The 25881-nt window shown below is 45.0% G+C and overlaps 1 protein-coding gene across 2 annotated transcripts in view; it reads right to left on the bottom strand.

The window, feature by feature from the left end:
- Positions 1 to 288: 288 nt before the first annotated feature.
- LOC142291295 (uncharacterized) overlaps positions 289 to 25881 on the bottom strand; it is a 49290-nt gene continuing 23697 nt past the window's right edge. The window contains exons 3-7 of one of the 2 annotated variants that reach the window (XM_075335734.1): positions 22298 to 22362; positions 21573 to 21642; positions 17125 to 17216; positions 16673 to 16745; positions 289 to 956 (exon numbers count right to left, since the gene is read on the bottom strand). In XM_075335734.1, the coding sequence (XP_075191849.1) occupies positions 811 to 956; positions 16673 to 16745; positions 17125 to 17216; positions 21573 to 21642; positions 22298 to 22362 (446 nt within the window). In that variant the 3' untranslated portion in view covers positions 289 to 810. Of the gene's footprint in view, positions 974 to 16672; positions 16746 to 17124; positions 17217 to 21572; positions 21643 to 22297; positions 22363 to 25881 lie in introns of both variants that reach the window. The other variant, XM_075335743.1, reaches the window with a different exon arrangement.

A 25881-nucleotide genomic window follows, 5' to 3' on the forward strand; every position in this document is an offset into this window, starting at 1 on the left:
GAGGGGAGGAGCCGGGACATCAGCTGTGAGCCGCGGGAGTGCGGGACAGCCCTGATAAATCGTGCAAGTCCCGCAGAATCCGGGACGGTTGGGAGGTATGTCACAGGTGCAGGAGGAGCAAATCACACACACTTCCAAAAAGTGGCCTGGGCATTGTACACCTGTAGCCCCATCTTTGCTGTAAGTAATTCATTATATTTATGTTTGATTTGGTTTCCAAATCCTCAACTTCACAAAAAACCACCCACAGTCTGCTTATTTTCTTAATCATTTTTTATTTGAAGCCTATGTCATGTCTGCTGGCAATGTTAGAAGTATTGGAGAAATGCAGTTTTGGGACTTCAGTGACAAACTTTGACATTGGTCCATGTAGACTAATTTCTAATTCCATCGCCACCTCCCTTACTGCTGTGTAAATATCCAGTGATATCATGACTGGAGTGTAAAGGAATAAGAGGAGGAGACCCACCCTGCTTTTCAGTTCAGGTTATGCAATAAAAATCAGCAATATGCAGTAATGTGCTTTATGGCTTCTGTGCCCACATCTGTATATTGTTCTAAAACAGCAACGCCGCTAATGTATAATTTACGGATAGTTTACAAGTATGTATTTGGTGCCCATAGGTCCTTGACTTAATTATTGACAAAACGGAAAGGGTTTAGTGAAGATAGATCATTGTTCTGGTATACATTTTATTCTTCACTGTTGTCTATTCCTAAATATGCAATGTAGACTAGCCTTTAGTTTTGTTCCAATGCAATGTGTCAAAAAATACAACGCTCAGTATTAATATCTTACTGATATAAAGTTTAATTCTGTGCCCTCCAGTCCGGGTGTATCAGATATTCTTTCTTTTGTGGTCTGTAAACTGGTGAATAAGTTCCCGGAGTTTCTTTTAGTGCTGTCAGAGGTCCTGTGGACAAAGTCCTAATCAATCTCTCCATAGCTTTTCTTTCTGAAATGAAGTTTAATCTGTTAGACATGGAACCATAGTAATAATAGCAGCTTGGATCATGTACGAGTATAAGATAAAGAGATAATGTAACCAAACCCCATGGAGTTATGTCATCAGGTAAGCCAAACCACTATGGCAACTGTAGCTATGAGCTATGAAATTCAGTCATCTGTCGAAAAAGAAGGCCTACAGCCTGTATGATATATATAGGGCTCAATTTATAATTCTGGTCACAATGCCTTGGTGGATCTTGTCTGATGGAACTCATATTTTTTTTTTTATCATGGCTTCATTGTAGAGGCTGTTACCTTAACAGTACAAATAGCACTGCATGAAATTGGCAGAATTGGTAAATGAGGCTTCAAATAGAATTATGAGCAGACCCTTATGTTGGTTAACAGCATTTACACAGGGGCAAACATATCATTGGTGGCCTAAGAGCCAAGGGGGCCCATTTCTACCTCCAAAGCAGGTGGAATTGTGCATTGTGATGAGCTCTTGGGCTACAAAGGACCCATATATTGTTCTTGCACAGGGGTCCTTTTCTGTCCGTGTCCGCTATATATTCTACAAATCATATCAGGAAAAGAAACCCCCAAAAACATATCCAGAAAAGAAACAAAGAAAATCATAAAAGGCACACTCTGGGTCAGTTATCGGAAAACAAAAGTTAGAGATAAAACAAAACAAATTTTAAATATAATTCATATCTAAAAATAAATACTGATCTCAATCCTTTTTAGCAGATCACAAATATATAGTTACAAAAGCCCACATAAAAAGTCATTAACACAGTGATCAAAGCGCCAACAAGAACAAGTGCTATTGAACCTTATTGTACACAGGTCAGAACCAAGAGCAAGTAATGATCAAATGGAGTGATACAGAGAGGCCAACGAGTGAGAAAATGCCTTTCCACTGTCATTAGGTCAGGTTCATGAGAATGTCTCTAATAACATTCTAATCAATCAATGTATCTAAAAAGGAAAGTGTATTTCTGTCCAAGTCATAGGACTGATGTAATTATGATTTAAATAATCTACAATTCTTTTAAATGAATGCTTATTGCCAGACGAGGCAATAAAAATATAAACAATGTATCGTCCCCAAAGAGCAATACATCGATGGCAAGCGGACATAGAATATGAAAAAAACAGTGTCCTACCACTAGCACAGCAGTAGGCTAGCATAGTTAGGTGCCACAAGATGACCCATGGCTGTTCTCCCAAGCTGGTGCTATACACCTTATCTGACATTATCCTCCTGTTTTGGCACCAAGAGAAATTAATTTTGTTGGACTATGGTAGGAAAGAGCTAACAGTGGTTGTGATATAAACCCTTCATGACATCGACTGTACATGTACGGCGTTGCACGTTCCAAGATTGCTGCTATATCTGACAGCAGACTAACCCTGCTTGTCGTGGCGTAAGGGCTGTGCCGCCCCTATCCCCCAGCCCCTGCGCATGTTGGAAATCGCTGTGATTTGCTGGTCACAGCATTATAACAATATAGTTAAAAATAAATCACTGTGGCATGCTATGATTGCTGCTGTCTGAGATGGCACCAATCGCAGCAGTCAAAATGGATGGCGTGATCCCAGCATCACCCCTTTTATTAACCCTTTAGACACTGATTGGCTGATCACTAGTTACTGACCAGTCCGGGCCAAAAGGATTATTAAAATGACAATCGCCATGCTGCACTCCATATTTGTCTCATATCTGGTGTGCAGAGCAGTTGTCTAACCCCTGTGTGCTACCTGAGAGAGAAAAATCATTGGCCAGTGTGATCCTCCTGTGATCTTCCTATGTCTCCAGTGATGATATGCTGTGCTGTGTGCTCTGCTGTGTGACCCATCTATGATCATAGTGGCGGCAGCAGCAGTTCCCAATCCTTGTTCCAGCTCCCCCGTCCACCAAACCCCCCACTTCCCAATTATATTTTTTTGTGCACTTTTTGGTGCCTTTTATGTTGCGCCTCAACAACTACACCCCAATTGCATTCTGTGCTGATTTTTCGTTTTAAATTTTTAGTGCACATTTTGCGACACCAACGCGTGCACTTCTCACATTGGCCGTAGTAGAATAGTGGACAGCGCAATGTAAGTGACATACGATTCTCTTGTAGAAAACAAAAATATTAACAGTAGTTAGTACTGAGTAACTTTATATAGTCGCTATGGAGGTAGCAGATTACGGGAGCAGACGTTGCAGTGTTAGTGACATCAGTTTATCTTTTGCAGAAAATAATAATAATGGCTAGTACCAAGTTGAGTCATAAGTAGTGTGTTAGGGGAGCGGATGTTGCAGTGTTAGTGACGTCCATTTTTCTTTTGCAGAAAATAATAGCTTCATAGCTAGAAATTGCTGATAAACAACTTCTAACAAAAATAAGTTTACAAAATTATGTAGATGTAAAATAGTCATGTGGTAACTGTTATTTAATAACTATTTTGTGTAATATAACTGGTTTACGGGCATAAAATTGAAAAATTTAAAAATTGCTGAATTTTCAAAATTCCGACATTTTCACAAATAAACGCCAAAAAAAATCGACCTAACTTTACCACTACGGTATCATGAAGTACAATATGTCTCGAATTAACAAACTTAAAATCACTGGGATCCATTGAGCACTGGTCAGAATTTAAAAAAAATGACCTGCTCAGGAAGGTGAAAACAGGCTTCAAAGTGAAGGGGTTAAAAAAGGGGATCTGTAATACAGACCAACAAGAGGAAAAATTCCTTCTATTAGGTAGTTAAAATCTTAAATATCTTAATGAGTATCTACATATGTCTGAGAGTAATTAGCAAAGGAAGAATAGGAAAATAAACATACTGAGAGAAATCTCTGAGCAGCCCTAATGATGGCCCTGCCTGTCCATTAGGCAGTGCAAGAGATGGTGCCCCCGCTCTTTATTGTCTAGCTCAGTTGAATCCCGTTCGTCCCTAATAAAATGACATAGGTCTACCAGCAAGTGGACTGTGCCACAAAGGTACTTAAAAACCTCAACCAATATGTGGTGCTGTACCAAAACGGCAAAAAGTTTAGGTCATGGCCTTGGACATTTCATAAAGGGAAGTACATCTCACCCTTTATTTCCATAGAGCCTCTTGTTAGTACAAGATATTGCATTGTTACTAGTTTCTTTTTGGTATTCCCATTTGATATATTGGCAACATACTGGACTCTGTTCTTTTGGAAATGTATCCTTTTATTGTGTGTGTGGACATATCTTGAGCTAAGTAATGTAATTAAACAAGGCACTCCCGAACTTGGTATCATGGCAGCCCCCATGCAGCAGTGGATACCGCGCTTCACGCCATCCTGTGCCTCCAGTTCACTCCACTAATGTGCAACTGAGGAAGGTCCGTTGTGGACCGAAAACGTTTTTTTTCATGCACATTAAATAAACTTGCATCACTTTCAAGTTCGGGAGTGCCTTGTTTAATTACATTGTACGGCTTTGGAACCTGAAGAGCACCCCGATTTCTCTTGACAGCCCTACAAGGAAGTGCCATTTCTTTTTTCTACATATCTTGAGCTAAGTGACCGGTTTATTAGGCTTTTTATAGCTGAATATTCCTTTTGCCTCCATTTATAAATATACACTGTGTGCAGAATTATTAGGCAAATGAGTATTTTGGTTTTGATACCTTTTTTACATGTTGTCCTACTCCAAGCTGTATAGGCTTGAGAGCCAAGTACCAATTAAGAAAATCAGGTGATGTGCATCTCTGTAATGAGGAAGGGTGTGGTGTAATGACATCAACACCCTATATAAGGTGTGCTCAATTATTAGGCAACTTCCTTTTCTTTGGCAAAATGGATCAGAAGAGAGATTTGATGGGCTCTGAAAAGTCCAAAATTGTGAGATGTCTTGCAGAGGGATGCAGCAGTATTGAAATTGCCAAACATTTGAAGCGTGATCACCGAACAATCAAGCGTTTCATGGCAAATAGCCAGCAGGGTTGCAAGAAGCGTGTTGGGTAAAAAAGGCGCAAAGTAACTGCCCATGAATTGAGGAAAGTCAAGCGTAAAGCTGCCAAGATGCCATTTGCTACCAGTTTAGATAAAATGAAAAACAAGGAGTGCATGTGTAGGGTCACAATGTAAGCGGTGAGAACAATTGAATGAAATTTGCTCACCTGATAAGGTTGTGCAGACCCTGCACAACCCTGGTAAAAGACGTGATAGGTTTGTATAAACCTGCACTGTCAGGGACTGAGTCCAGGAGATCCTTCCAGGAGATAAGCCACACGTGCTGCTGTGCCGGGCAGGTCTCCTGCAGCCGAGGAGTTAATCTAGGAAAGCCCCCGTGCGGCCGGTCTGGAGGAGTCACTGAAGATCAGTGTTCCTGATTGCGAGTACTACCTCCGTCCAAGCAGCTCCTGCCGTGTGTCCCCAGAGGGGAGGAAATTGTAGGAATGAAAGAAAAACGGTCTGATGGAGCGCTATGGAGGCCACGGGGAAGTAAAAAATTTGCTACCAGTTTGGCCATATTTCAGAGCTGCAACGTTACTGGAGTATCAAAAAGCACAAGGTGTGCCATACTCAGGGACATGGCCAAGGTAAGTAAGGCTGAAAAACGACCACCTTTGAACAAGAAACATAAGATAAAACGTCAAGACTGGGCCAAGAAATATCTTAAGACTGATTTTTCAAAGGTTTTATGGACTGATGAAATGAGAGTGACTCTTGATGGGCCAGATGGATGTTCCAGAGGCTGGATCAGTAAAGGGCAGAGAGCTCCACTCCGACTCAGACGCCAGCAAGGTGGAGTTGGGGTACTGGTATGGGCTGGTATCATCAAAGATGAACTTGTGGGACCTTTTCAGGTTGAGGATGGAGTGAAGTTCAACTCCCAGATCTACTTCCATTTTCTGGAAGACAACTTCTTCAAGCAGTGGTACAGGAAGAAGTCGGTATCGTTCATGATAAACATGATTTTCATGCAGGACAATGCTCCATCACATGCATCCAACTACTCCACAGCATGTCTGTCCAGTAAAGGTCTAAAAGATGAAAAAATAATTACATGGCCCCCTTGTTCACCTGATCTGAACCCCATATAGAACCTGTGGTCCCTCATAAAATGTAAGATCTACAGGGAGGGAAAACAGTACACCTCTCGGAACAGTGTCTGGGAGGTTGTGGTGGCTGCTGCACGCAATGTTGATTGTAAACAGATCACGCAACTGACAGAATCTATGGATGGTAGGCTGTTGAGTGTGATCATAAAGAAAGGTGGCTATATTGGTCACTACTTTTTTGGGGTTTTCTTTTTGCATGTCAGAAATGTTTATTTCTAAATTTTGTGCAGTTATATTGGTTTACCTGGTGAAAATAAACAAGTGAGATGGGAATATATTTGGTTTTTATTAAGTTGCCTAATAATTCTGCAAGTAATAGTTACCTGCATAAACAGATATCCTCCTAAGATAGCCAAATCTAAAAAAAAAAAAACCACTCCAACTTCCAAAAATATTAAGCTTTGATATTTATGAGTCTTTTGGGTTGATTGAGAACATAGTTGTTGATCAATAATAAAAAAATCCTCTAAAATACAACTTGCCTAATAATTCTGCACACGGTGTAATGATGAACTTTATATAGATAATAATACCTCAGATGCTATATATAAATATTTTTCTTTATCGTTGATCTGATTACATTGATCTATTCTTTTCTAAACATTTTGCCCTTTTGGTTACAGCACTTTATATTGGTGGAGGTTTTTGAGTATGTTTGTGGCACAGTCCACTTGCTGATAGATATATGTCATTTTACAAGAGACGAAAAGGGTTCAACCAGGATAGAGGAGTAGCGGGTGCGCCATCTCTTGCACTGTCTATTAGTCTGTCCATCTCTACAGTCAGGTAATGTTGACTCCACGGAGTCAACCTTAGGGCTGCTCAGGGATTTCTATTAGTAGATCTGTTTATTTCCCTGTTCTTCCTTTGCTGATTACACTCCGGTATATGGAATGTACATTTTTATTATCTTTTGTATTTTTCTGTTTCCATATTTTTTGTTTTTCTTTGATGCACACCCATTAAAATATTTAAGATTTTAGTTATCTAATAAAAGTTTTTTTCTCTAGTTAGTTTGGACATTTCTAGGAATCTACATATATTTAAATAGTCTGGAGATATCACGCAGCAGATTATACTATATGCTAACATTAGGCTATGTTCACACAGGGTGTTTTTGCAGCATTTTGAGTAAATGAAGCTAACTTTATTTACACTTATACTGTAGACAAATGACACACCAAAATTGCATCAAAAAAGTCAGCAAAAAAGCAGCTTCTTTACTGACCTGACATAAGGTTTGGCTGCCAAAAATGCACCAAGAAAGCTCTGTGTGAATATAGCCTTAGGCTACCATTTTATCTTCAAGGTGTTATCTGATCTCAGCTAATTGTGTGACCCCTTACGCCTAAAGCTGGGTTCACACACAACGACAACGACGTCGCTGTTACCTCACCATTTCCTGTGACGTAACAGCGACCTTAGATGATCGCTAGTAAGCTGTCAAATATGTAATTTTAAGCAGCGACGGAGCAGCGATCATAGCGACCTCAACAGTCGTTGTGCGGTGTCACACGCGTCGCTATGCGACGACTCAGACCTTGATAGAGGCGTGGTGTTTACCCCTAGACATGTTTTGCGTTGCCTCTTTTCACGCCCCTCTGTTCCGATTGGTGATCGCTACAGCGTCTTTGTGTTGCCATTTTTCACGCCCCTCTATTCCGATTGGTGATCACTACAGCGGCGCCTGATTGTGTGACCATGCCAAACAAAGGAAGACGCAGTAGTGCTTTCATTCATTCTATTTCATTTCATTAGATCCACAAAGAACGACACACTAGCGACACCAGACAGAGAATCTACTACGTGGAACAAAGAATGGAACTTAAAGAATGAAATCACTGTAACGCCTTCGGCAAGGTACCCAATCGGAACGCTGTTGTAACCACCAATCGGAGTCGTAGGGGCGTTGAAAACTACACCGCAAAAACACGCCCTTGTCCTGCCTTCAGTCCTACGTCACTGCCTTCAGCGTCGTCGCGACCGTCGCTGCTGCGGTGTCAAACACAAGGATGCTGAGCTTATCATCATGGCGCAGCGGGATAGCAGCGATCAAAAAATGACCTGGAATATTCAGGAGCGAGCAGCGATTTCGCAGCAGGGGTCTGATCGTTATGTGTCACACACAGCGACATCGCTTTTGAGGTCGTTGCTACGTCACAGAAAATGGCGACTTAGCAGCGATGTCGTTGTCGTCGCTGTCACACCACCTTAACTGTAAGTCTGTGTCTAATCTACGTCTTTACTCTTTACATTTGTTCATACCATTAAATATACACTATGTGAACTGTCCTGTTGTATGGCATGTAACCACTGATTAACCTAATATTATGACAGGCGAAACGTTTCTCTGTTTCCTCACTTGGTAGGTGGTATCTGTATCACTTGGTTTGAGAACTACTTGTTTTTGGTTTTGACTTGTGTATAACTGATTCTTATGGGCTGTGTGATAATGGCTTTTCATGATTTTCATGCTTGGTTGGAATATTATTGTGACTCCTATTTCCACATTCCTCGACAAACATATATCTTAGGCTGGCTTTGCACATTACGACATCGCATGCCAATGCTGCGATGTCGAGTGCGATAGTCCCCGCCCCCGTCGTACGTGCGATATCTTGCGATAGCTGCCGTAGCGAACATTATCGCTATGGCAGCTTCACATGCACTCACCAGTCCTGCGACATCGCTCTGGCCGGCAAACCGCCTCCTTCCTAAGGGGGCGGGCCGTGTGGCGTCACATGGCAGGCGGCCAATAGCATCCCGCCCACCTCCTTCCTTCTCATAGCAGCTGGTACGCAGGTAAGGTGATGTTCCTCGCTCCTGCGGCTTTACACACAGCGATGTGTGCTGCCGCAGGAACAACATCGTACCTGTCGCTGCACTGGCATTATGGAAATGTCGGAGACTACACCGATGATACGATAACGACGCTTTTGCGCTCATTCATCGTATCAAAAAGGTTTTACACACTACGACATCGCAAGTGACGCCGGATGTGCGTCACTTTCAGTTTGACCCCACCGACATCGCACCTGCGATGTCGTAGTGTGCAAAGCCGGCCATAGAATAGGTTTGCATTAGGGATTATTTAATTACACCCAGCACCGAATCCAGCTGTATCAAAACTATGGTATTGTGATCTGCTAAAAAGTATATTAGAGGTCAGTAGTATCTATTTTTAACCATAAAGTATAATTAAAGTTACGTTTTATCCCTAACTTTTGTTCTGCAGTAACTTACCCCAGAGGGGCTTTCTGTGTTTAACAGCATTGCATTAGAATAGCTTAAACATCTCACTTTATAATAGAAACACTTAAAAAACAGGGAGTACTACATGTCAGTAAGGTAATGGATGGTACAGGAGAAGCAATCCAAGAGCAGATATGCAATTGTCGTCGATTCAACTGTACAAGGGTCTATGGAGGGGGGAAGCCTGCTGTTATGTCTGTATAATTTTTTACTTCCTCTCCTACCCAGGATCAGACCATGTTCTTGTACGGTCAGACACGGCCATTACACAGTACATAGCAGGGGCACATACTGTATATAAGATTATCTTAGCACAGGAACATTTTTTTTAACCATTTTTCCAATTGTGGAAATTATTAGTATTCCAAGATCTATTGATTACAATTTACTTTTTTTCGTGGGCAAACCCCTTTAATGTCCAAAACAGCTTTGCTGATCAAGTGACCAAAGCATCTTCTTCCACATGCTAGATGTTTGTCCGGAATGACATATGAAAGAAGGTGCTCTGGTCAGATGTGACCAAAGTAGAACTTTTGGGACAAAAAGCAAAGTGCTATGTGTGGCGGAAAGCTAACACTACACATCACCCTGAAAACACCATCCCTATCACGAAACATGGTGGTGGTGGCAGCATCATGCTGTGGGGATGCCTTTCTTCAGCAGTAACAGGTAAGCTGGTCAGATATGATGGGACGATAGTGTGACGCCCTGGACTAGCAAGGTAGTCACAGACATAACATCACACACACACACCCTCCCCTGGATAGTCTACATCAGTCAAACAAAATCCTTGTTGCATCCCTCCAGGGTCTGATGTCCACACCAGATGGGGCAGAGCCAGGCAGTTGGCCCCACCCACCGAGGAGTTCACAGGCCTGAAGTCGGGAAAAAGCAGACGGTTGGAGTTAGAGTTTGGAGTTCGGTGGAAGTGGAGTGAGGAGTTCAGTTTGGAGTGGAGAAACTGCTAGTGTCTGGGTAGGAGCCCAGGCACTGTCAGCAAGATAATAATAATAATAATAATCTTTATTTCTATAGCGCCAACATATTCCGTAGCGTTTTACAATTCAGGAGGATCATATACAGACAAGTAACAGTTATAGAAATACAATATTTAGAGGGGAAAAAAAAAAATAGTGTATACAAAATACAGTGTATACAAAATACAAAAAAATACAACCCTGCTCGTGAGAGCTTACAATCTACAATGAGATGGGGGGAGAGGCAAGGTTCAAGTGCTTATTTACAATGACAATCCAACCATCTCACGGAAATGGGGCTGGATAATGGTTTCCTGGACCAGTGGGCCCGAGAGCCTTGAGATGCCTTTGGGTGCCATGGAGTTTGATGTGGAGCTATGTTGTGAGAGGTTGTAGAGGGACTATGTGAATCGAATCTGATTAGGGAGTGTGATAGGCCGCCCTAAAAAGATGCGTCTTTAGGGTGCGTCTGAAGCTGAGTAAGTTGTGATTTGTCCTAACTTCTTGGGGTAGAGCGTTCCAGAGGGTTGGTGCAGCTCGGAAGAAGTCTTGGATCCGGGAGTGGGAGGTTTGAATTAGTGTGGATGTTAGTCGAAAGTCGCTTGCAGAGCGTAGAGAACGGGTGGACTGATAGACAGAGAGGAGGGTGGAGATGTAGGGGGGTGCTGCACTGTGGAGAGCTTTGTGGGCGAGAACAAGCAGTTTGAATTGGATCCTATGATATATGGGCAGCCAGTGCAATGACTGGCACAGAGCAGAGGCATCCGAGTAGCGGTTAGCCAGATAGGTGACCCTGGCTGCTGCATTAAGGATTGACTGTAGAGGAGAGAGTCTAGTTAGGGGGAGACCAATTAATAGAGAGTTACAGTAGTCCAAGCGAGAGTGGATCAGGGCCACGGTGAGGGTTTTTGTCGTTTCCATTGTGAGAAAGGGGCGGATTCTAGAGATGTTCTTGAGGTGCAAGCGGCAGGTGCGGGCAAGAGATTGTATGTGGGAGGTGAAGGAGAGATCAGTGTCAAGTATAACCCCCAGGCAGCGGGCTTGCGGCCTAGGACTTATCATTGTGCCACACACAGAGAGGGAGATGTCAGGTTGAGGAAAGTTGGAAGATTGAGGGAAAAGAAGAAGTTCAGTTTTGGAAAGGTTAAGTTTCAGATAGAGAGCAGACATGACATTGCAAACTGCAGTCAGGCAGTCACTGGTGTTCTGTAGTACAGCGGGGGTAGATCAGCAGAAGGTGGTGGCCGTCTGCAGGAGGTGGTGCAAGTCAGCGGAACCGTAGGACCGGGGATGGGCGGTGGCCCGCCGGTACCAAGCCGGGGAGTAGATTTGTACCAAGCACAAAGGCAGGGCCATCGGACCCCGACTAGGCTAGGAGCCGTCGACAACGGTCAAATCTGAGAGTGACCGGAACCCCAGGGGTTTCCTAACACCCAAGACCCGACAGAAGGCAACAGTCCACACAGTGAGGATAAAAAGCCACCGCCATAGGCTTGAGATCCAAGGGCCAGTGCCTGCGGGCAAAACGGGCTCCTTCGGTACATACACGCCGGGGAGCGGACTACCGTTGGGCAACCATCGGAGTCAGTACATACACAACGGTGCAGGGAAAGACAGCCACCATCAACCTGTCCGGGGAGAGCAAAGACACTGCAGCCGGCTGCGGGATCCGTCCATCCAGCCGTTTGGTTTACCAGACACTCTGTGAATCTGTGCCTGAGTGAGTACAACAGAACCATCTGGCACCGCGCCGCGCTGCCCCAGCAACCCTGCACCCCAGCTACCCTGCCTCCCCGTATCACCATCCGGGCCCCGGGATCACCAACCCCTATGACCGGAGGGGGAACCAACATCCTAGCTGTTCCCTGCCATCGCTCCCGGGATCCCCGTCACCAGCAACGGTGGTGCCCATTATCACCATGACCCGTAGGTGGCGTCACGAACTATCTCCCAAAACAAACTACCCCCTTTTCACTCGTGGGCAAGGAGCGCTGCTCGAGTCCCCGGGTCCGGCCCACCGCTCGAGCCACCGAGCAGCAGCAGCCCCGGACCCAAGCGTAGCAAGCGCGGCCCCTCCGCCCGTGACAACTTGGCGTTTGCGAACAGGATTAGAACCAATCTACCTACCGGTAGAAGTGCGCCTTGCAGTCCCCGCCGGCGGCGTCCGGCCAAAAAATTTGAAGTTCCACCATCTTTGGCGCGAAGATTTCCCGCTCGAACGTCTTCCCCGAGCAGGGAAGGCTCGAAAGTGAAGCCCCGCCCCCAGAAGAAGGAAGTGCTAGAAAGAACCAAGGGGGGGCGGGTGCAGGTGTACCTGATGTAACCGAAGGTATAAAGAGCAGGGACGCCAGGACTCTGCTACACATCCGGTTCCTGGAAGCACAAGCGCCAGTATGTCCGTCCCATCCGGCAATGCTGAGATCCCAGAGCCCACGCCAGGAACAGCGGCGTGGGTGGAGGCCCGGACCGCGCAGATGTGCTGCCGCCTGCAGGCCCAGGTCCGGTTCTTAATGGAGCGATGGGTGGCCGAAATGGAAGAAGTAGTGGCGGCCGTGCAGAGACGCAAGGTGGAGACAGTGCTGGAGGAGCGGGTAAGCGACCCACGCCCCTGTGTCCTTGAAGGACCGGTCGCTGCGGCTGAGGGGCCCGGTCTGCGTCCATTCACCCTGCTGCCTTCCCCGCCATCCGCATCTGTTGTTGCTGGCCCGCCACTAGGTCCGCTGCCCCCAACACCGGTAGCGGAGTTCAACCCGTCCGCCCTAGAGGACCAGCCTGTAGGCGTTACCCGTGAGTGACTCGCACTGATCCCGCTGCCATGGAAGATCCCTTGGGAAGTGCCCGTCCGTGAAAAGAAGCCGTCGGCTCCGGAAGTGGCCGCACCAAAGACAGTCCCGGCTCCGGCAGTCCGTCCGGCTACAGAAGAAGTGGAAGCCATGAGCAGGAAGGCCCAGCAGGTGAGGCCTGTTGTCCCTAGATCCCATGCCTCGGCTGAGGCTGCGCCGGGTCGCCACTGCAAGGCAGCATTCCAGGCTGCGTCACTGCAGGACCCCCCAAAGAGGATACTGGTTGTGGCCGGTGTGGGAGAGGTCCAGCGGGGCCCGACCTGCGCGCAGGGGCATGCAGACGCCCCTTACTGGGACAGAGAGCCGACCCAGCTGGGCCGCGAGATTGCCGACAAAGAGCAGCAGAGGGCCGAAGTGCTGGCACGCACTATAAGAGAAAAGGACAATCTCCGCAATGCCACTTTTCGGGTGCAGGGCCCGATCTACGAGGGCCAGGTCAGACGGTTTGACCCTCAACATGGATATGGCTTCATCTACGAACCGGGCCTGCAGGCCGAAATATTTGTGGCTCGCCGTGATGTGAACTCTCACCTTCCAACGGGCCACCCTGGTCGTGACCTGCAAGCGGGCGACCTGGTGACCTACACCCGACATTGCAGGGAGAGGGGCTGGTTTGCCCTAGATGTGAAGCAGAGGGAAGGCCGCGGTGTCCAGATGCGGTCCCAGTCCCCTCCCCCACCGTACCGTCCGGATGTAGAGTTGGAGGAGGCGTATGAGGAAGGCGACCTCAAGTAAGACAGCGGTCCTCCGTTGCAAACCAGTTGTCCCCGTTGGGACCATCAGCACCATGTTACCGTTTTAAGTTTTAATGAATGAATGAACACCAATTATCAATACGTCACCTGATTACCGACCGAAAAAGAAGAGAAGTTGTCCCCGTAGGGACTTTATGTGTTTCCACTAACCACTCCCTCCCCTTCCAGAGACAAGGCCGAGAACATGCAGGCCAACCACGAACCTGTGGTCTTGTAAATAATTTGCTGGGCCGTGTTCCGTTACCGCCTGCAGAGAGGCAGATTGGAGGAAGGACCCGCAGCAGTGTAGGCTGGGGTCCGGCCACCACCAGGACCGGTGGCCATCCTCCGGGGGTCAGGGGTCCCCCTGGACGTGGGGTCCCCTGAAATGACAGCCGGGTGCGAGACACCATACCCGTTCCCGCTTGGGTGACCTGGAACAGAGTTCCTGTTTCCGGACTGGGGAAGAGGGGTGCTTCCCGTTTCTTAGGGGCGGCATCAAGGTGTAGGTTGCTTGGGTGGGAAAGCGGAGGAACATGAACCCGTCCGTTATTAATAAAAATGTTTTTATGCCATTAAGTAACGTTTAAGAGAAAAGCCTCCCGTCAGGGAAGAATTAAAAGAATGCTTAATGTTAATGTTTATATGTTTTTATGTTAAATTATATTTTTCAGAAATAAAACCGGTGATGGACGGGCAGCCCGCGGACAGTCTGCATTTCACCAAGGGGGAATGTGACGCCCTGGACTAGCCAGGTAGTCACAGACATAACATCACACACACCCCCCTCCCCTGGATAGTCTACATCAGTCAAACAAAATCCTTGTTGCCTCCCTCCAGGGTCTGATGTCCACACCAGGTGGGGCGGAGCCAGGCGGTTGGCCCCACCCACCGAGGAGTTCACAGGCCTGGAGGCGGTAAAAAGCAGACAGTTGGAGTTAGAGTTTGGAGTTCAGTGGAAGTGGAGTGAGGAGTTCAGTTTGGAGTGGAGAAACTGCTAGTGTCTGGGTAGGAGCCCAGGCACTGTCAGCAAGGTCGGCAGATGGTGGTGGCCGTCTGCAGGAGGTGGTGCAAGTCAGCGGAACCGTAGGACCAGGGATGGGTGGTGGCCCGCCGGTACCGAGCCGGGGAGCAGATTTGTACCAAGCACAAAGGCAGGGCCATCGGACCCCGACTAGGCTAGGAGCCGCCGACAACGGTCAAATCCGAGAGTGACCAGAACCCCAGGGGTTTCCTAACACCCAAGACCTGACAGAAGGCAACAGTCCACACAGTGAGGATAAAATGCCACCGCCATAGGCTAGAGATCCAAGGGCCAGCGCCTGCGGGAAAACGGGCTCCTTCGGTACATACACACCAGGGAGTGGACTACCGTTGGGCAACCATCGGAGTCAGTACATACACAACGGTGCAGGGAAAGACAGCCACCATCAACCTGTCCAGGGAGAGCAAAGACACTGCAGCCGGCTGCGGGACCCGTCCATCCAGCCGTTTGGTTTACCAGAGGCTCTGTGAATCTGTGCCTGAGTGAGTACAACAGTGCCATCCGGCACCGCGCCGCACTGCCCCTGCACCCCGGCCTTCCTGCCTCCCCGTATCACCATCCGGGCCCCGGGATCACCAACCCCTACCCACGGAGGGGGAACCAACATCCTAGCTGCTCCTTGCCATCGCTCCCGGGATCCCCGTCATCAGCAGCGGTGGTGCCCATTATCACCACGACCCGTGGGTGGCGTCACGAACTATCTCCCAAAACAAACCACCCCCTTTTCACTCGTGGGCGAGGAGCGCTGCTGGAGTGCCCGGGTCCGGCCCACCGCTCGAGCCACCGAGCAGCAGCAGCCCCGGACCCGAGCATAGCGAGCGTTGCCCCTCCGCCCGCGACAACTGATGGAACAAAATATAGGGCAATCGTAGACGAAGACCTGTTAGAATCTGCAAAAGACTTGAGTCTGAGGTGTAGATTCACCTTCCCAGCAATACATTGACCCTGAATATAAGGGCAAAGCTGCAATGGAATGGTTTACATCAAAGCATATTTATGTGTGTGAATGGCCCAGTCACAGTCCAGACCTAAATCCCATTGAGAATCTGTGTCACGACTTGAACATTGCTATTAACAAACATTCTCCATCAAATCTCCCCAAGCTAGAGCTATTTTGCAAAAAAGAATGGCCAAATATGTCAGCCTTTAGAGGTGCAAAGCTGGTAGAGACATAACCCAAAAGACTTTTAGTAGTAATTGCACCAAAAGGTGATCCTACAAAGTAATGACTTAGGGGGGCTGAATACACATCACAATTTTCAGATTTATATTTTTTAAATATTTAGAAAACCATGTATCGTTTCCATTACAATTCACAAATACTTGCTTACTTTGTGTTGGTATATCACATAAAATCCCAATAAAATAAATTTAACTTTTGTGGGTGTCACATGAAAAAAATGTAGAAAAGAGCACGGGGTAGTAATACTTTTAAAAGGTACTGAATATAATAAATTACACAAGAAAAATACATTTAGGTTTCGGGCAACACACTGAATTTACTATAACCATCTCATTGCAAATGATGCTAGAGTACTTAAGATATTTACTCTATGAAGATCAGAGATGTAAGAAACATTAGGAAAGTCATTTATGTAATGTTCAGATCTCAGAACGATACGCATTTCCAAATAAATACTGTAACCTTGGTGATTTGCTAGTAAATGTTATATTTTCAGGCCCAATATTCACACATTTATGTTGTCTTTTTTTATAATTTATTATATGCATTGTACATAGAAGGTCTTGATGTCATTCATATTAATTTTACCTTCAGGCTGAGCTTGTAGTAACCACTGCTGGGCTGACGGGACATATTCTGGTTTCATATATTGTTTTATTGCCTGTTTAAAGGAATAATGTTGTGTCTTAAACAGTGAATTATAGGTTTCCTTCAAGGAAAATGAACCCCTACTTCCCAGCCAGTAAAAAAATAAAACATTTGGAGATCAGGACAGGTCATACTGTAAATTGTGGGTCAAACTGCAATACTTTAGATGCATTTCACACATTGAATGTGTTTTATTTAAACTCTACTGTCAACATTCAGCATAGTGTCCATAGTGGATGTCCTACCGTAGCCCCCCTTCCTCAACAGATGCCCCCTGGGGCACTTCCTGTGAGAGGAAACTAGAAGACAGGTAGCTATAATTAAATGTATAATTTGGAATCTAAATCTGAGCTTTTGTATTATCTGTTTTACAAAAATATCAAAACTCTTACCTGGTAGAGTAAATTTTTCTTTGCACTCTTATCTTCCTTCATTGCTTGTTTGTCATTTACAAACTTAATCATATGCATTACAGCAGAATTGTCTGTAATTATCAAAAGAAGCATGGACAGTTAGGTAAATATGTAAATTACAGAATGGGAACAGAAGTCAAAGACTTGGAAAACATTAAAAGCATAGAATGAGAACTGAATAGATAGAAGAGGAACAGATATCATTTGCAAATCTTCCTATCTTCTCTCTTTACCTTTCCATTCCTATTGTAGAATAGGAACAGAAGAAACTGAGGAATAGATTACTACAAAATAAAATCAGATTAGTAATGGGATTAAAAATAATATGATAGAATGTGAAAGAATAATAGAACGGATATGATAGGATTATAAATGTACAGACAGGGTAGGGATGGATAAGATTGAAAAGGATAGGTATGGATAGAAGAGACTTAGGGGTGCTTCACACATAGCGATAGCGACAACGACGTCGCTGTTACGTCACCATTTTCTGTGACGTAACAGCGACCTGGTATGTCGCTGTTATGATCGCTGCTTAGCTGTCAAACACAGCAGCCGAAGCAGCGATCATAACCGCAAGAGCAGGGAGCCGCGCACACTGCTTAGCGCTGGCTCCTTGCTCTCCTAGCTACAGTACACATCGGGTTAATTAACCCGATGTGTACTGCAGCTACATGTGCAGAGAGCAGGGAGCCGCGCACACTGCTTAGTGCTGGCTCCTTGCTCTCCTAGCTACAGTACACATCGGGTTAATTAACCCGATGTGTACTGCAGCTACATGTGCAGAGAGCAGGGAGCCGCGCACACTACTTAGCGCTGGCTCCTTGCTCTCCTAGCTACAGTACACATCGGGTTAATTACACGATGTGTACTGCAGCTACATGTGCAGAGAGCCAGAGCCAGCAGCACTGGCAGCGTGAGAGCTGCGGAGGCTGGTAACTAAGGTAAATATCGGGTAACCACCTTGGTTACCCGATGTTTACCCTGGTTACAGCTTACCGCAGCTGCCAGATGCCGGCTCCTGCTCCCTGCTCGCTTTATTTTGTCGCTCTCTCGCTGTCACACACAGCGATCTGTGCGTCACAGCGGGAGAGCGCCTTTGAAGAAAACGAACCAGGGGCCAGATCGCTGCTCAGTGTCACACTCAGCGAGATCGCTAATGAGGTCACTGTTGCGTCACCAAACCGTGCCGTAGCAGCGATTTCGGTAGCGATCTCGCTATGTGTGAAGCACCTCTTAGGTGAGAGAGGAAAGGAATAAAAAGGATATAAAAGGATGAAAGCGTAAGTGACAGCATAGTGAAGCAATAAATTGTAAAGCACCATATAGAATAGGTATATAATAGGAATAGAATGAATATAAATGGTGTGAGGCAGTGACAGGTGTCATATATAAAGGTTGGTATGTTTCCCCCAGAATGTGCTTGGAGACCTTGTGAGACCTGCTGTCAGTGCAACACAAAATAAGAGTGTGAACTTGGTCAAGATATTTCACCAAATATTTTTTTTAATTAAACCTGGTATGGCATTTATTTTTGGAGAGTTCTGTAGGTCTGGCAGTGGAACGGAACTCTCCCTCCAGTCCGGATTTTGCAACAGGCTCATGTCGGGGGAATACATTTAATCCTACAAATCATAGCAGGGTATGTCTCAGTTGTGATCCAGACTGTTGGGCACCACATGCTGTGCGAGCTGGCTGTATGGACCAAACACAAGCCAGCACCGAGAAACCTGGGTATTATAAAGTGGACCCCTGCACCCAGGATTCCTAGAGTAGTGCAGGAGGCAACCTGGACATTTATTTGGACTGCATTTACGTGAACCAGCTGCGTTCCGGCTTTCCAGGTCTGTAAAGGTACCGTCACACTTAGCGACGCTCCAGCGATCCCACCAGCGATCTGACCTGGCAGGGATCGCCGGTGAGCTGTCAATCAGGCAGATCTCCACAGAGATCAGCCACCAGTGACCCGTGTAACGACGCTGTGCTTGGTAACCATAGTACACATCGGGTTACTAAGCAAAGCGCTTTGCTTATAGTTACCCGATGTGTACCTTGGCTGCGTGTGCAGGGAGCAGGGAGCCGGCTTCTAGAAGCTGCGGACGCTGGTAACCAAGCTAAATATCAGGTAAACAAGCAAAGCGCTTTGCTTGGTTACCTGATGTGTACCTTGGTTACCAGCGTCCTCAGAAGCCGGCTCTCTGCTCCCTGTACATTCAGATCGTTGCTCTCTCGCTGTCAAACACAGCGATGTGTGCTTCACAGCGGGAGAGCAACGACCAAAATATGGCCAAGGACTTTCAGCAACGACCGGCGACCTCACAGCATGGGTCAGGTCGTTGCTGGATGTCACACACAGCGACATCACTAGCAAGATCGCTGTTGCGTCACAAAAAACGTGACTCAGCAGCGATGTCGCTAGCGATGTCACTTAGTGAGACGTGGCCTTAACACTTGTGTGGTATGAATAAAAGACTGTTGGTGTGAACAAAAACCTGGGTCACTGCCTCACTTGTCTGACTCTAAGAAACCGCTGCCTCACAATGGTTTATGGTAATACAGTGTCTACAAGTAGTATTCAACCCCCTGCAGATTTAGCAGGTTTACACATTCGGAATTAACTTGCCATTGTGACATTTGGACTGTAGATCAGCCTGGAAGTGTGAAATGCACTGCAGTGAAAAAGAATGTTATTTCTTTTTTTATTTTTTTTTTAAATTGTGAAAAGTTTATTCAGAGGGTCATTTATTATTCAACCCCTCAAACCACAAGAATTCTGTTTGGTTCCCCTAAAGTATTAAGAAGTATTTCAGGCACAAAGAACAATGAGCTTCACATGTTTGGATTAATTATCTCTTTTTCCAGCCTTTTCTGACTAATTAAGAGCCTCCCCAAACTTGTGAACAGCACTCATACTTGGTCAACATGGGAAAGACAAAGGAGCATTCCAAGGCCATCAGAGACAAGATCGTGGAGGGTCACAAGGCTGGCAAGGGGTACAAAACCCTTTCCAAGGAGTTGGGCCTACCTGTCTCCACTGTTGGGAGCATCATCCGGAAGTGGAAGGCTTATGGAACTACTGTTAGCCTTACACGGCCTGGACAGCCTTTGAAAGTTTCCACCTGTGCCGAGGCCAGGCTTGTCCAAAGAGTCAAGGCTAACCCAAGGACAACAAGGAAGGAGCTCCGGGAAGATCTCATGGCAGTGGGGACATTGGTTTCAGTCAATACCATAAGTAACGTACTCCACCGCAATGGTCTCCGTTCCAGACGAGCCCGTAAGGTACCTTTACTTTCAAAGCGTCATGTCAAGGCTCATCTACAGTTTGCTCATGATCACTTGGAGGACTCTGAGACAGACTGGTTCAAGGTTCTCTGGTCTGATGAGACCAAGATCAAGATCTTTGGTGCCAACCACACACGTGACGTTTGGAGACTGGATGGAACTGCATACGACCCCAAGAATACCATCCCTACAGTCAAGCATGGTGGTGGCAGCATCATGCTGTGGGGCTGTTTCTCAGCCAAGGGGCCTGGCCATCTGGTCCACATCCATGAGAAGATGGCTAGCACGGCCTACCTGGAGATTTTGGCCAAGAACCTCCACTTCTCCATCAAGGATCTTAAGATGGGTCATCATTTCATCTTCCAACAAGACAATGACCCAAAGCACACAGCCAAGAAAACCAAGGCCTGGTTCAAGAGGGAAAAAATCAAGGTGTTGCAGTGGCCTAGTCAGTCTCCTGACCTTAACCCAATTGAAAACTTGTGGAAGGAGCTCAAGATTAAAGTCCACATGAGACACCCAAAGAACCTAGATAACTTGGAGAAGATCTGCATGGAGGAGTGGGCCAAGATAATTCCAGAGACCTGTGCGGCCTGATCAGGTCTTATAAAAGACGATTATTAGCTGTAATTGCAAACAAGGGTTATTCCACAAAATATTAAACCTAGGGGTTGAATAATAATTGACCCACACTTTTATGTTGAAAATTTATTAAAATTTAACTGAGCAACATAACTTGTTGGTTTGTAAGATTTATGCATCTGTTAATAAATCCTGCTCTTGTTTGAAGTTTGCAGGCTCTAACTTATTTGCATCTTATCAAACCTGCTAAATCTGCAGGGGGTTGAATACTACTTGTAGGCACTGTAGCTATAAAGAAATGGTTTAGATTAAGGCTGGGTTTCCTCAAGGTTCCCCAGTTTCATCCCACATTTGGAAGACATGCTGATAAAGATCTCTTTTGAATATTCAGTATAATGTTTCGTTTTACATCATTTTCGAGGGAAACATGCATGGTAAAAAAGAGTCCAAGATCACTAAATAGTCTGAGTTTTGGCATTCCTTTTTGGCCCTGGACTATCCATGACATAATTAATCAATTGAAATATGACAGAATTCATTATAGAAAGATAAATACACCTTACCTTCATCATTAGCAAGTTTGAGCCAAGCCTGGGCTGCCATATTGGAGTTTACATCATTAAATATTTGTACCTATTAAAATACAAAATATCCTGTAATGCTTATGTCATGTCATATTCGGACAGTTATATATTTCTACTGACTATCTATTTATTTTTATTACTTTTTTTGCAGTAGGATTTCATACAAAATTTTGAACAGTTTGGCTTCAGTGATCTATGGTATGTATCACAGCACATAGCTGGCTAGAGATTGTGTTAACAGTCAATACATTAGTGAGCCTATTCTGATGACAAGCTGTAAAGCTTTTATGTATCTTCTAAGCTAATTTTGAGTTTTCCCATTTTCAGGAAAATTGACTACAAAATGCTCTAAAATACCTAAAGAAAACAAAGAAAGTACTCACACTCCTTGGGTCCAGCCTCAGCTCTGTGGTGATCTGCGCTGATGACGTGACCTCACCGCTACAGCCAAAAACTTGACTTGAGACTTGAGACTTGAGCAGTGGTGAGTAGCCGGCACTGAACCCATGGAGGGTGAGTAACAGTTTGTTATTTTAGAGTGTGTGGGGCCCATTTTTCCTAAAAGTGGAAAACACTTATAACTGTTGAACTTTTATTTGTCATAAATCAAGTTAGAATTTGGTTCACGAGAGAATTTTAAATATTTTTAAGACCCATTTTTGGATGTACGTGACCTTCAGATGGCTGCATCTGCTCTACCATACCTGGATCTTGTCTTCACGCTGGACTTTTCTAGGTCTAATGGGAAAAATGCTTGCTTGTTCTTTACCTGCAAGAAACCATTTCTTAAATTATTATCAGAAGTGGTTTACTTACATCTAAAGCATCATACACTGAAATCATTGTTAGGCAGAAAGCCATTTCCCCTGACTCCATCATGCTTGCAACAAGGATCTGGAATGTTGAATTACAGCAGTAGTCAGGCTGTCTAAAGCCATGTTCACACTGGGTTTTTAAGAGGCTTTTTTTTTTGAGCGGCACTCCAAAAATCCTCAACACTACTTCAAAATTGCTTGGATAACTATTCTCATTTTTGTACTCATTTCCACTTTATTTTTCATGAGGGGATTTTTGAGCATTTTATTTCTACAGAGGCCTTGTTTAAAAAATAAATAAATACAAATATCAGTTCTTTGAACTGATCCTGATGGAATCTGTTGAAGCCTAAAGGTTGGATTAAAAACCTCCAAAAACAACATTTTTCTACAATTTCTGCAAAACTCCTTTAGGAAAAAAATAAATCATCCAAAAACTCTCTAAAAAAAGGGTGTCTCCTGAAGCAGTTTCCACTTGAAATCTTTTATTTTGGAATGCCCGAAAAAAATCAGCAGGTCCATCATTCATTTACCTAAACTATATGACCAGCTTTTTCCATGGTGCACCATAATGCTTGTTAGGGGGCTCGCTCACATGAGCGTATAAATCAGATGACTGCAATCCAATATTGAAAAGGGATTGCACTCGGACCCATATTATTCAAAGAGGCAATGCAGAGTTGCGTTTTATTTGTATTTGGAATGAGAAAAAATTACAGCATGCTGCGATTTGACTCCGAAATCTGTACAGTGCAAGAAAAAAAAATCAAGTGCTATATGGACCATCAATATGGCATCTGATTTTTACTGATACATTACAGTTCTCTGTAAGATGGGAAACTGTAAATGGTGCTGTAAAAGATTAATAGCTGCTGAGTAAAAAAAAATATTTCATACAGATAACACACAGACACATGACAACTGAGAAAAAAAATCGTCCTACTTTTCTGGATGAGAATGGGACTGATTTTTTTTTTTCTATGCTCATGTCACCCCAGCCTTATACAGTTGAAACAAGATGTTTACATACACTATCTGACATGAAATCAGAATAAACATTTCTCATTTAGGTCAATTAGGATTACCAAAATTATTTATATTTGCCAAATGCCAGAACAATGAGAGAGAATGTTTTAGGGCATTTTTTTACTTTCTGCAAAGTCAAAAGTTTACAAACACTAAGAGTACTATGATTTTAAATAATATGGGACAGCCCATATGATTATATCATGTGTTTGGAAGCTTCTGATAGGTTTATTGGCAACATCTGGGTTAATTAGAAACACATCTGTGGATGTATTTTAATGCACACATGAAACACTGCTTCTTTGTGTAGCATCATGGGAGAGTCAAAAGAAATCAGTCAAGATCTCATGAAGAGAATTGTGGACTTGCACAAATCTGGTTCATCCTTGGGTACAATTTCCAGAGACCTGAATGGGCCTCATTCATCTGTACAAACAATTATACGTAAGTACATACAAGATGGGAATGTCCAGCCATCAAACATTATGTAGCTGAGATGAACGTGCTTTGCTCAGGTATGTGCATATCAACCCAAGAACAAAAGAAAAAGACCTTGTGATGAAGCTGGTGGAAGCTGGTAAGATTGTTTCATTAGCCACAGTGAAACGAGTACTGTATCAACATGGGTTGAAAGGCCACTCTGCCAGAAAGAAACCATTGCTCCAAAAGAAACATAAAAATGCCAGATTAATGTTTGCAAATGCTCACAGGAACAAAGACCTTAATTTTTGGAGACATGTCCTGTGGTTTGATGAAACTAATATCGAACTGTTTGGCCATTATAACCATCATTACATTTGGAGGAAAGGTAGAAGTTTTGAAGCCTAAGAACACCATCTTGTTGTGGGGTTGTTTTGCTGCAGGAGGGACTGGTGCATTTCACAAAATAGATGGCATCATGAGGAAATAAAATCTTGTGGCAATACTGAAACAACATCTCAAAACATCAACCAGGAATTTAAAGCTTAGTCGGAAATGGGTCTTCTAAAGAGACAATGACCCGAAGCATACTGGCAAACTGGTTACAAAGTGACTTAAGGATAACAAAGTCAATGTCATCAGAAAACCCTGATCTCAATCCTAATGAAAATTTATGGGCACAGCCAAAAAGGCAGGTGCGTGCAAGGCGACCTACAAACATGGCTCAGTTACACCAGTTCTGTCAGGAGAAATGGCGACATTTTGAAAAAAAAATCCAGCAAAGTTGGTGGAAAAGATTAAAAACTAACTTTAACTTCCTTTTCACTCACTATTTTCTAACATGACTAAGAAGGCACTTGCCAAAACGCGTTTCATCTAGTCCTTTACCTCCTTTTCCCATTGCTTTTTGCCAAAACTGATACCTGGTGTATACAATTTTAAACATTTTTTTTTAATAAAATGTTATTTTTTAATCTTTTCCACCAAGTTCGCTGGATTTTTTTCAAAATTTCTCCTCATCCATGTGCAGTTGGCTCTTGTACTGATCTGTTGCTGACCTACAAGTGTAATAATCACACACCTGGTCTTCTCATCAAGCAGTAAGCTGGCTATTTTTTATTTTCCTGCCTGGAGGAATGGGCCCAAATTCCTGCAAACTATTGTGAGACGCTTGTGGAAGGATATCTGATGCGCCCACGAGGCCTCAGGGCTACTCATCACCGGGCCAGTGATGTTTGGGGTTGCTGTGAATGGCCTGACCAAGCTTTGTGGCTCTGTCGGTGTCAATAAAAGGGTGCAAGGTGACCGGTATAGGGGGAAGATGGGGGTTTGCTTTGCAGCACCACCCTTGGTATGCGGCTAACAATTAGCCGCCACTGTGAGATGTTGCTATCCTCTGGGGTGGATGGTAACCCAGCTCAGATAGTCCAGCTTCCCACAGGCAGAGCTAGGCCCCCAGGAAGGACGATGGTGGGGGGTAGCGGCCATTGGCGCCGGAGCGCGAGGCAACAGCGCCGGCAATGACGGGACAACATCAGGACTGCGGACAAAGTTCTTTTACTCACTGTCAGGTTGTCAGCCTTGGAGTGCCGGTTTTCACCGTGATGGGCCCCAGCCGATCACGGATGATTCAGAGGCCACCACCGGTGTTGTGAAGCTTTGAGACCTTCCTTCCTTGCTTTGTAGTGTGGATCCCCATGGCGTGAAGCTACTTAGGGACCCCAGTTTCCTTGTGTTTAGTTCCCATCCCATCTGCAGGCAGCGCGAATCAGTGGTGGAGCCGACCGTGGTCTTGACTCCTGACTCTATATGCTACTGTGCCCTGAGACCTTTGTGGTGGGCAATGGGACATGAAATCCCCCTTCCCTGCAGATTCTGATGGCGCAACATGGAGTGTACGCCACCCTACGAGTCTGCACCCTGACTGCGCCAGTCCTGAAGGGTCTATTAGGCTCACCCCTCGGCTACCGTGTTGCTCCTCTGTCTCTCCAGCTCACCCGGTAAACTCCTGCTTCTTCCAGTCTGTC

Source organism: Anomaloglossus baeobatrachus, chromosome 1 (assembly GCF_048569485.1).
Source record: "Anomaloglossus baeobatrachus isolate aAnoBae1 chromosome 1, aAnoBae1.hap1, whole genome shotgun sequence".
Lineage (NCBI taxonomy): Eukaryota > Metazoa > Chordata > Amphibia > Anura > Aromobatidae > Anomaloglossus > Anomaloglossus baeobatrachus.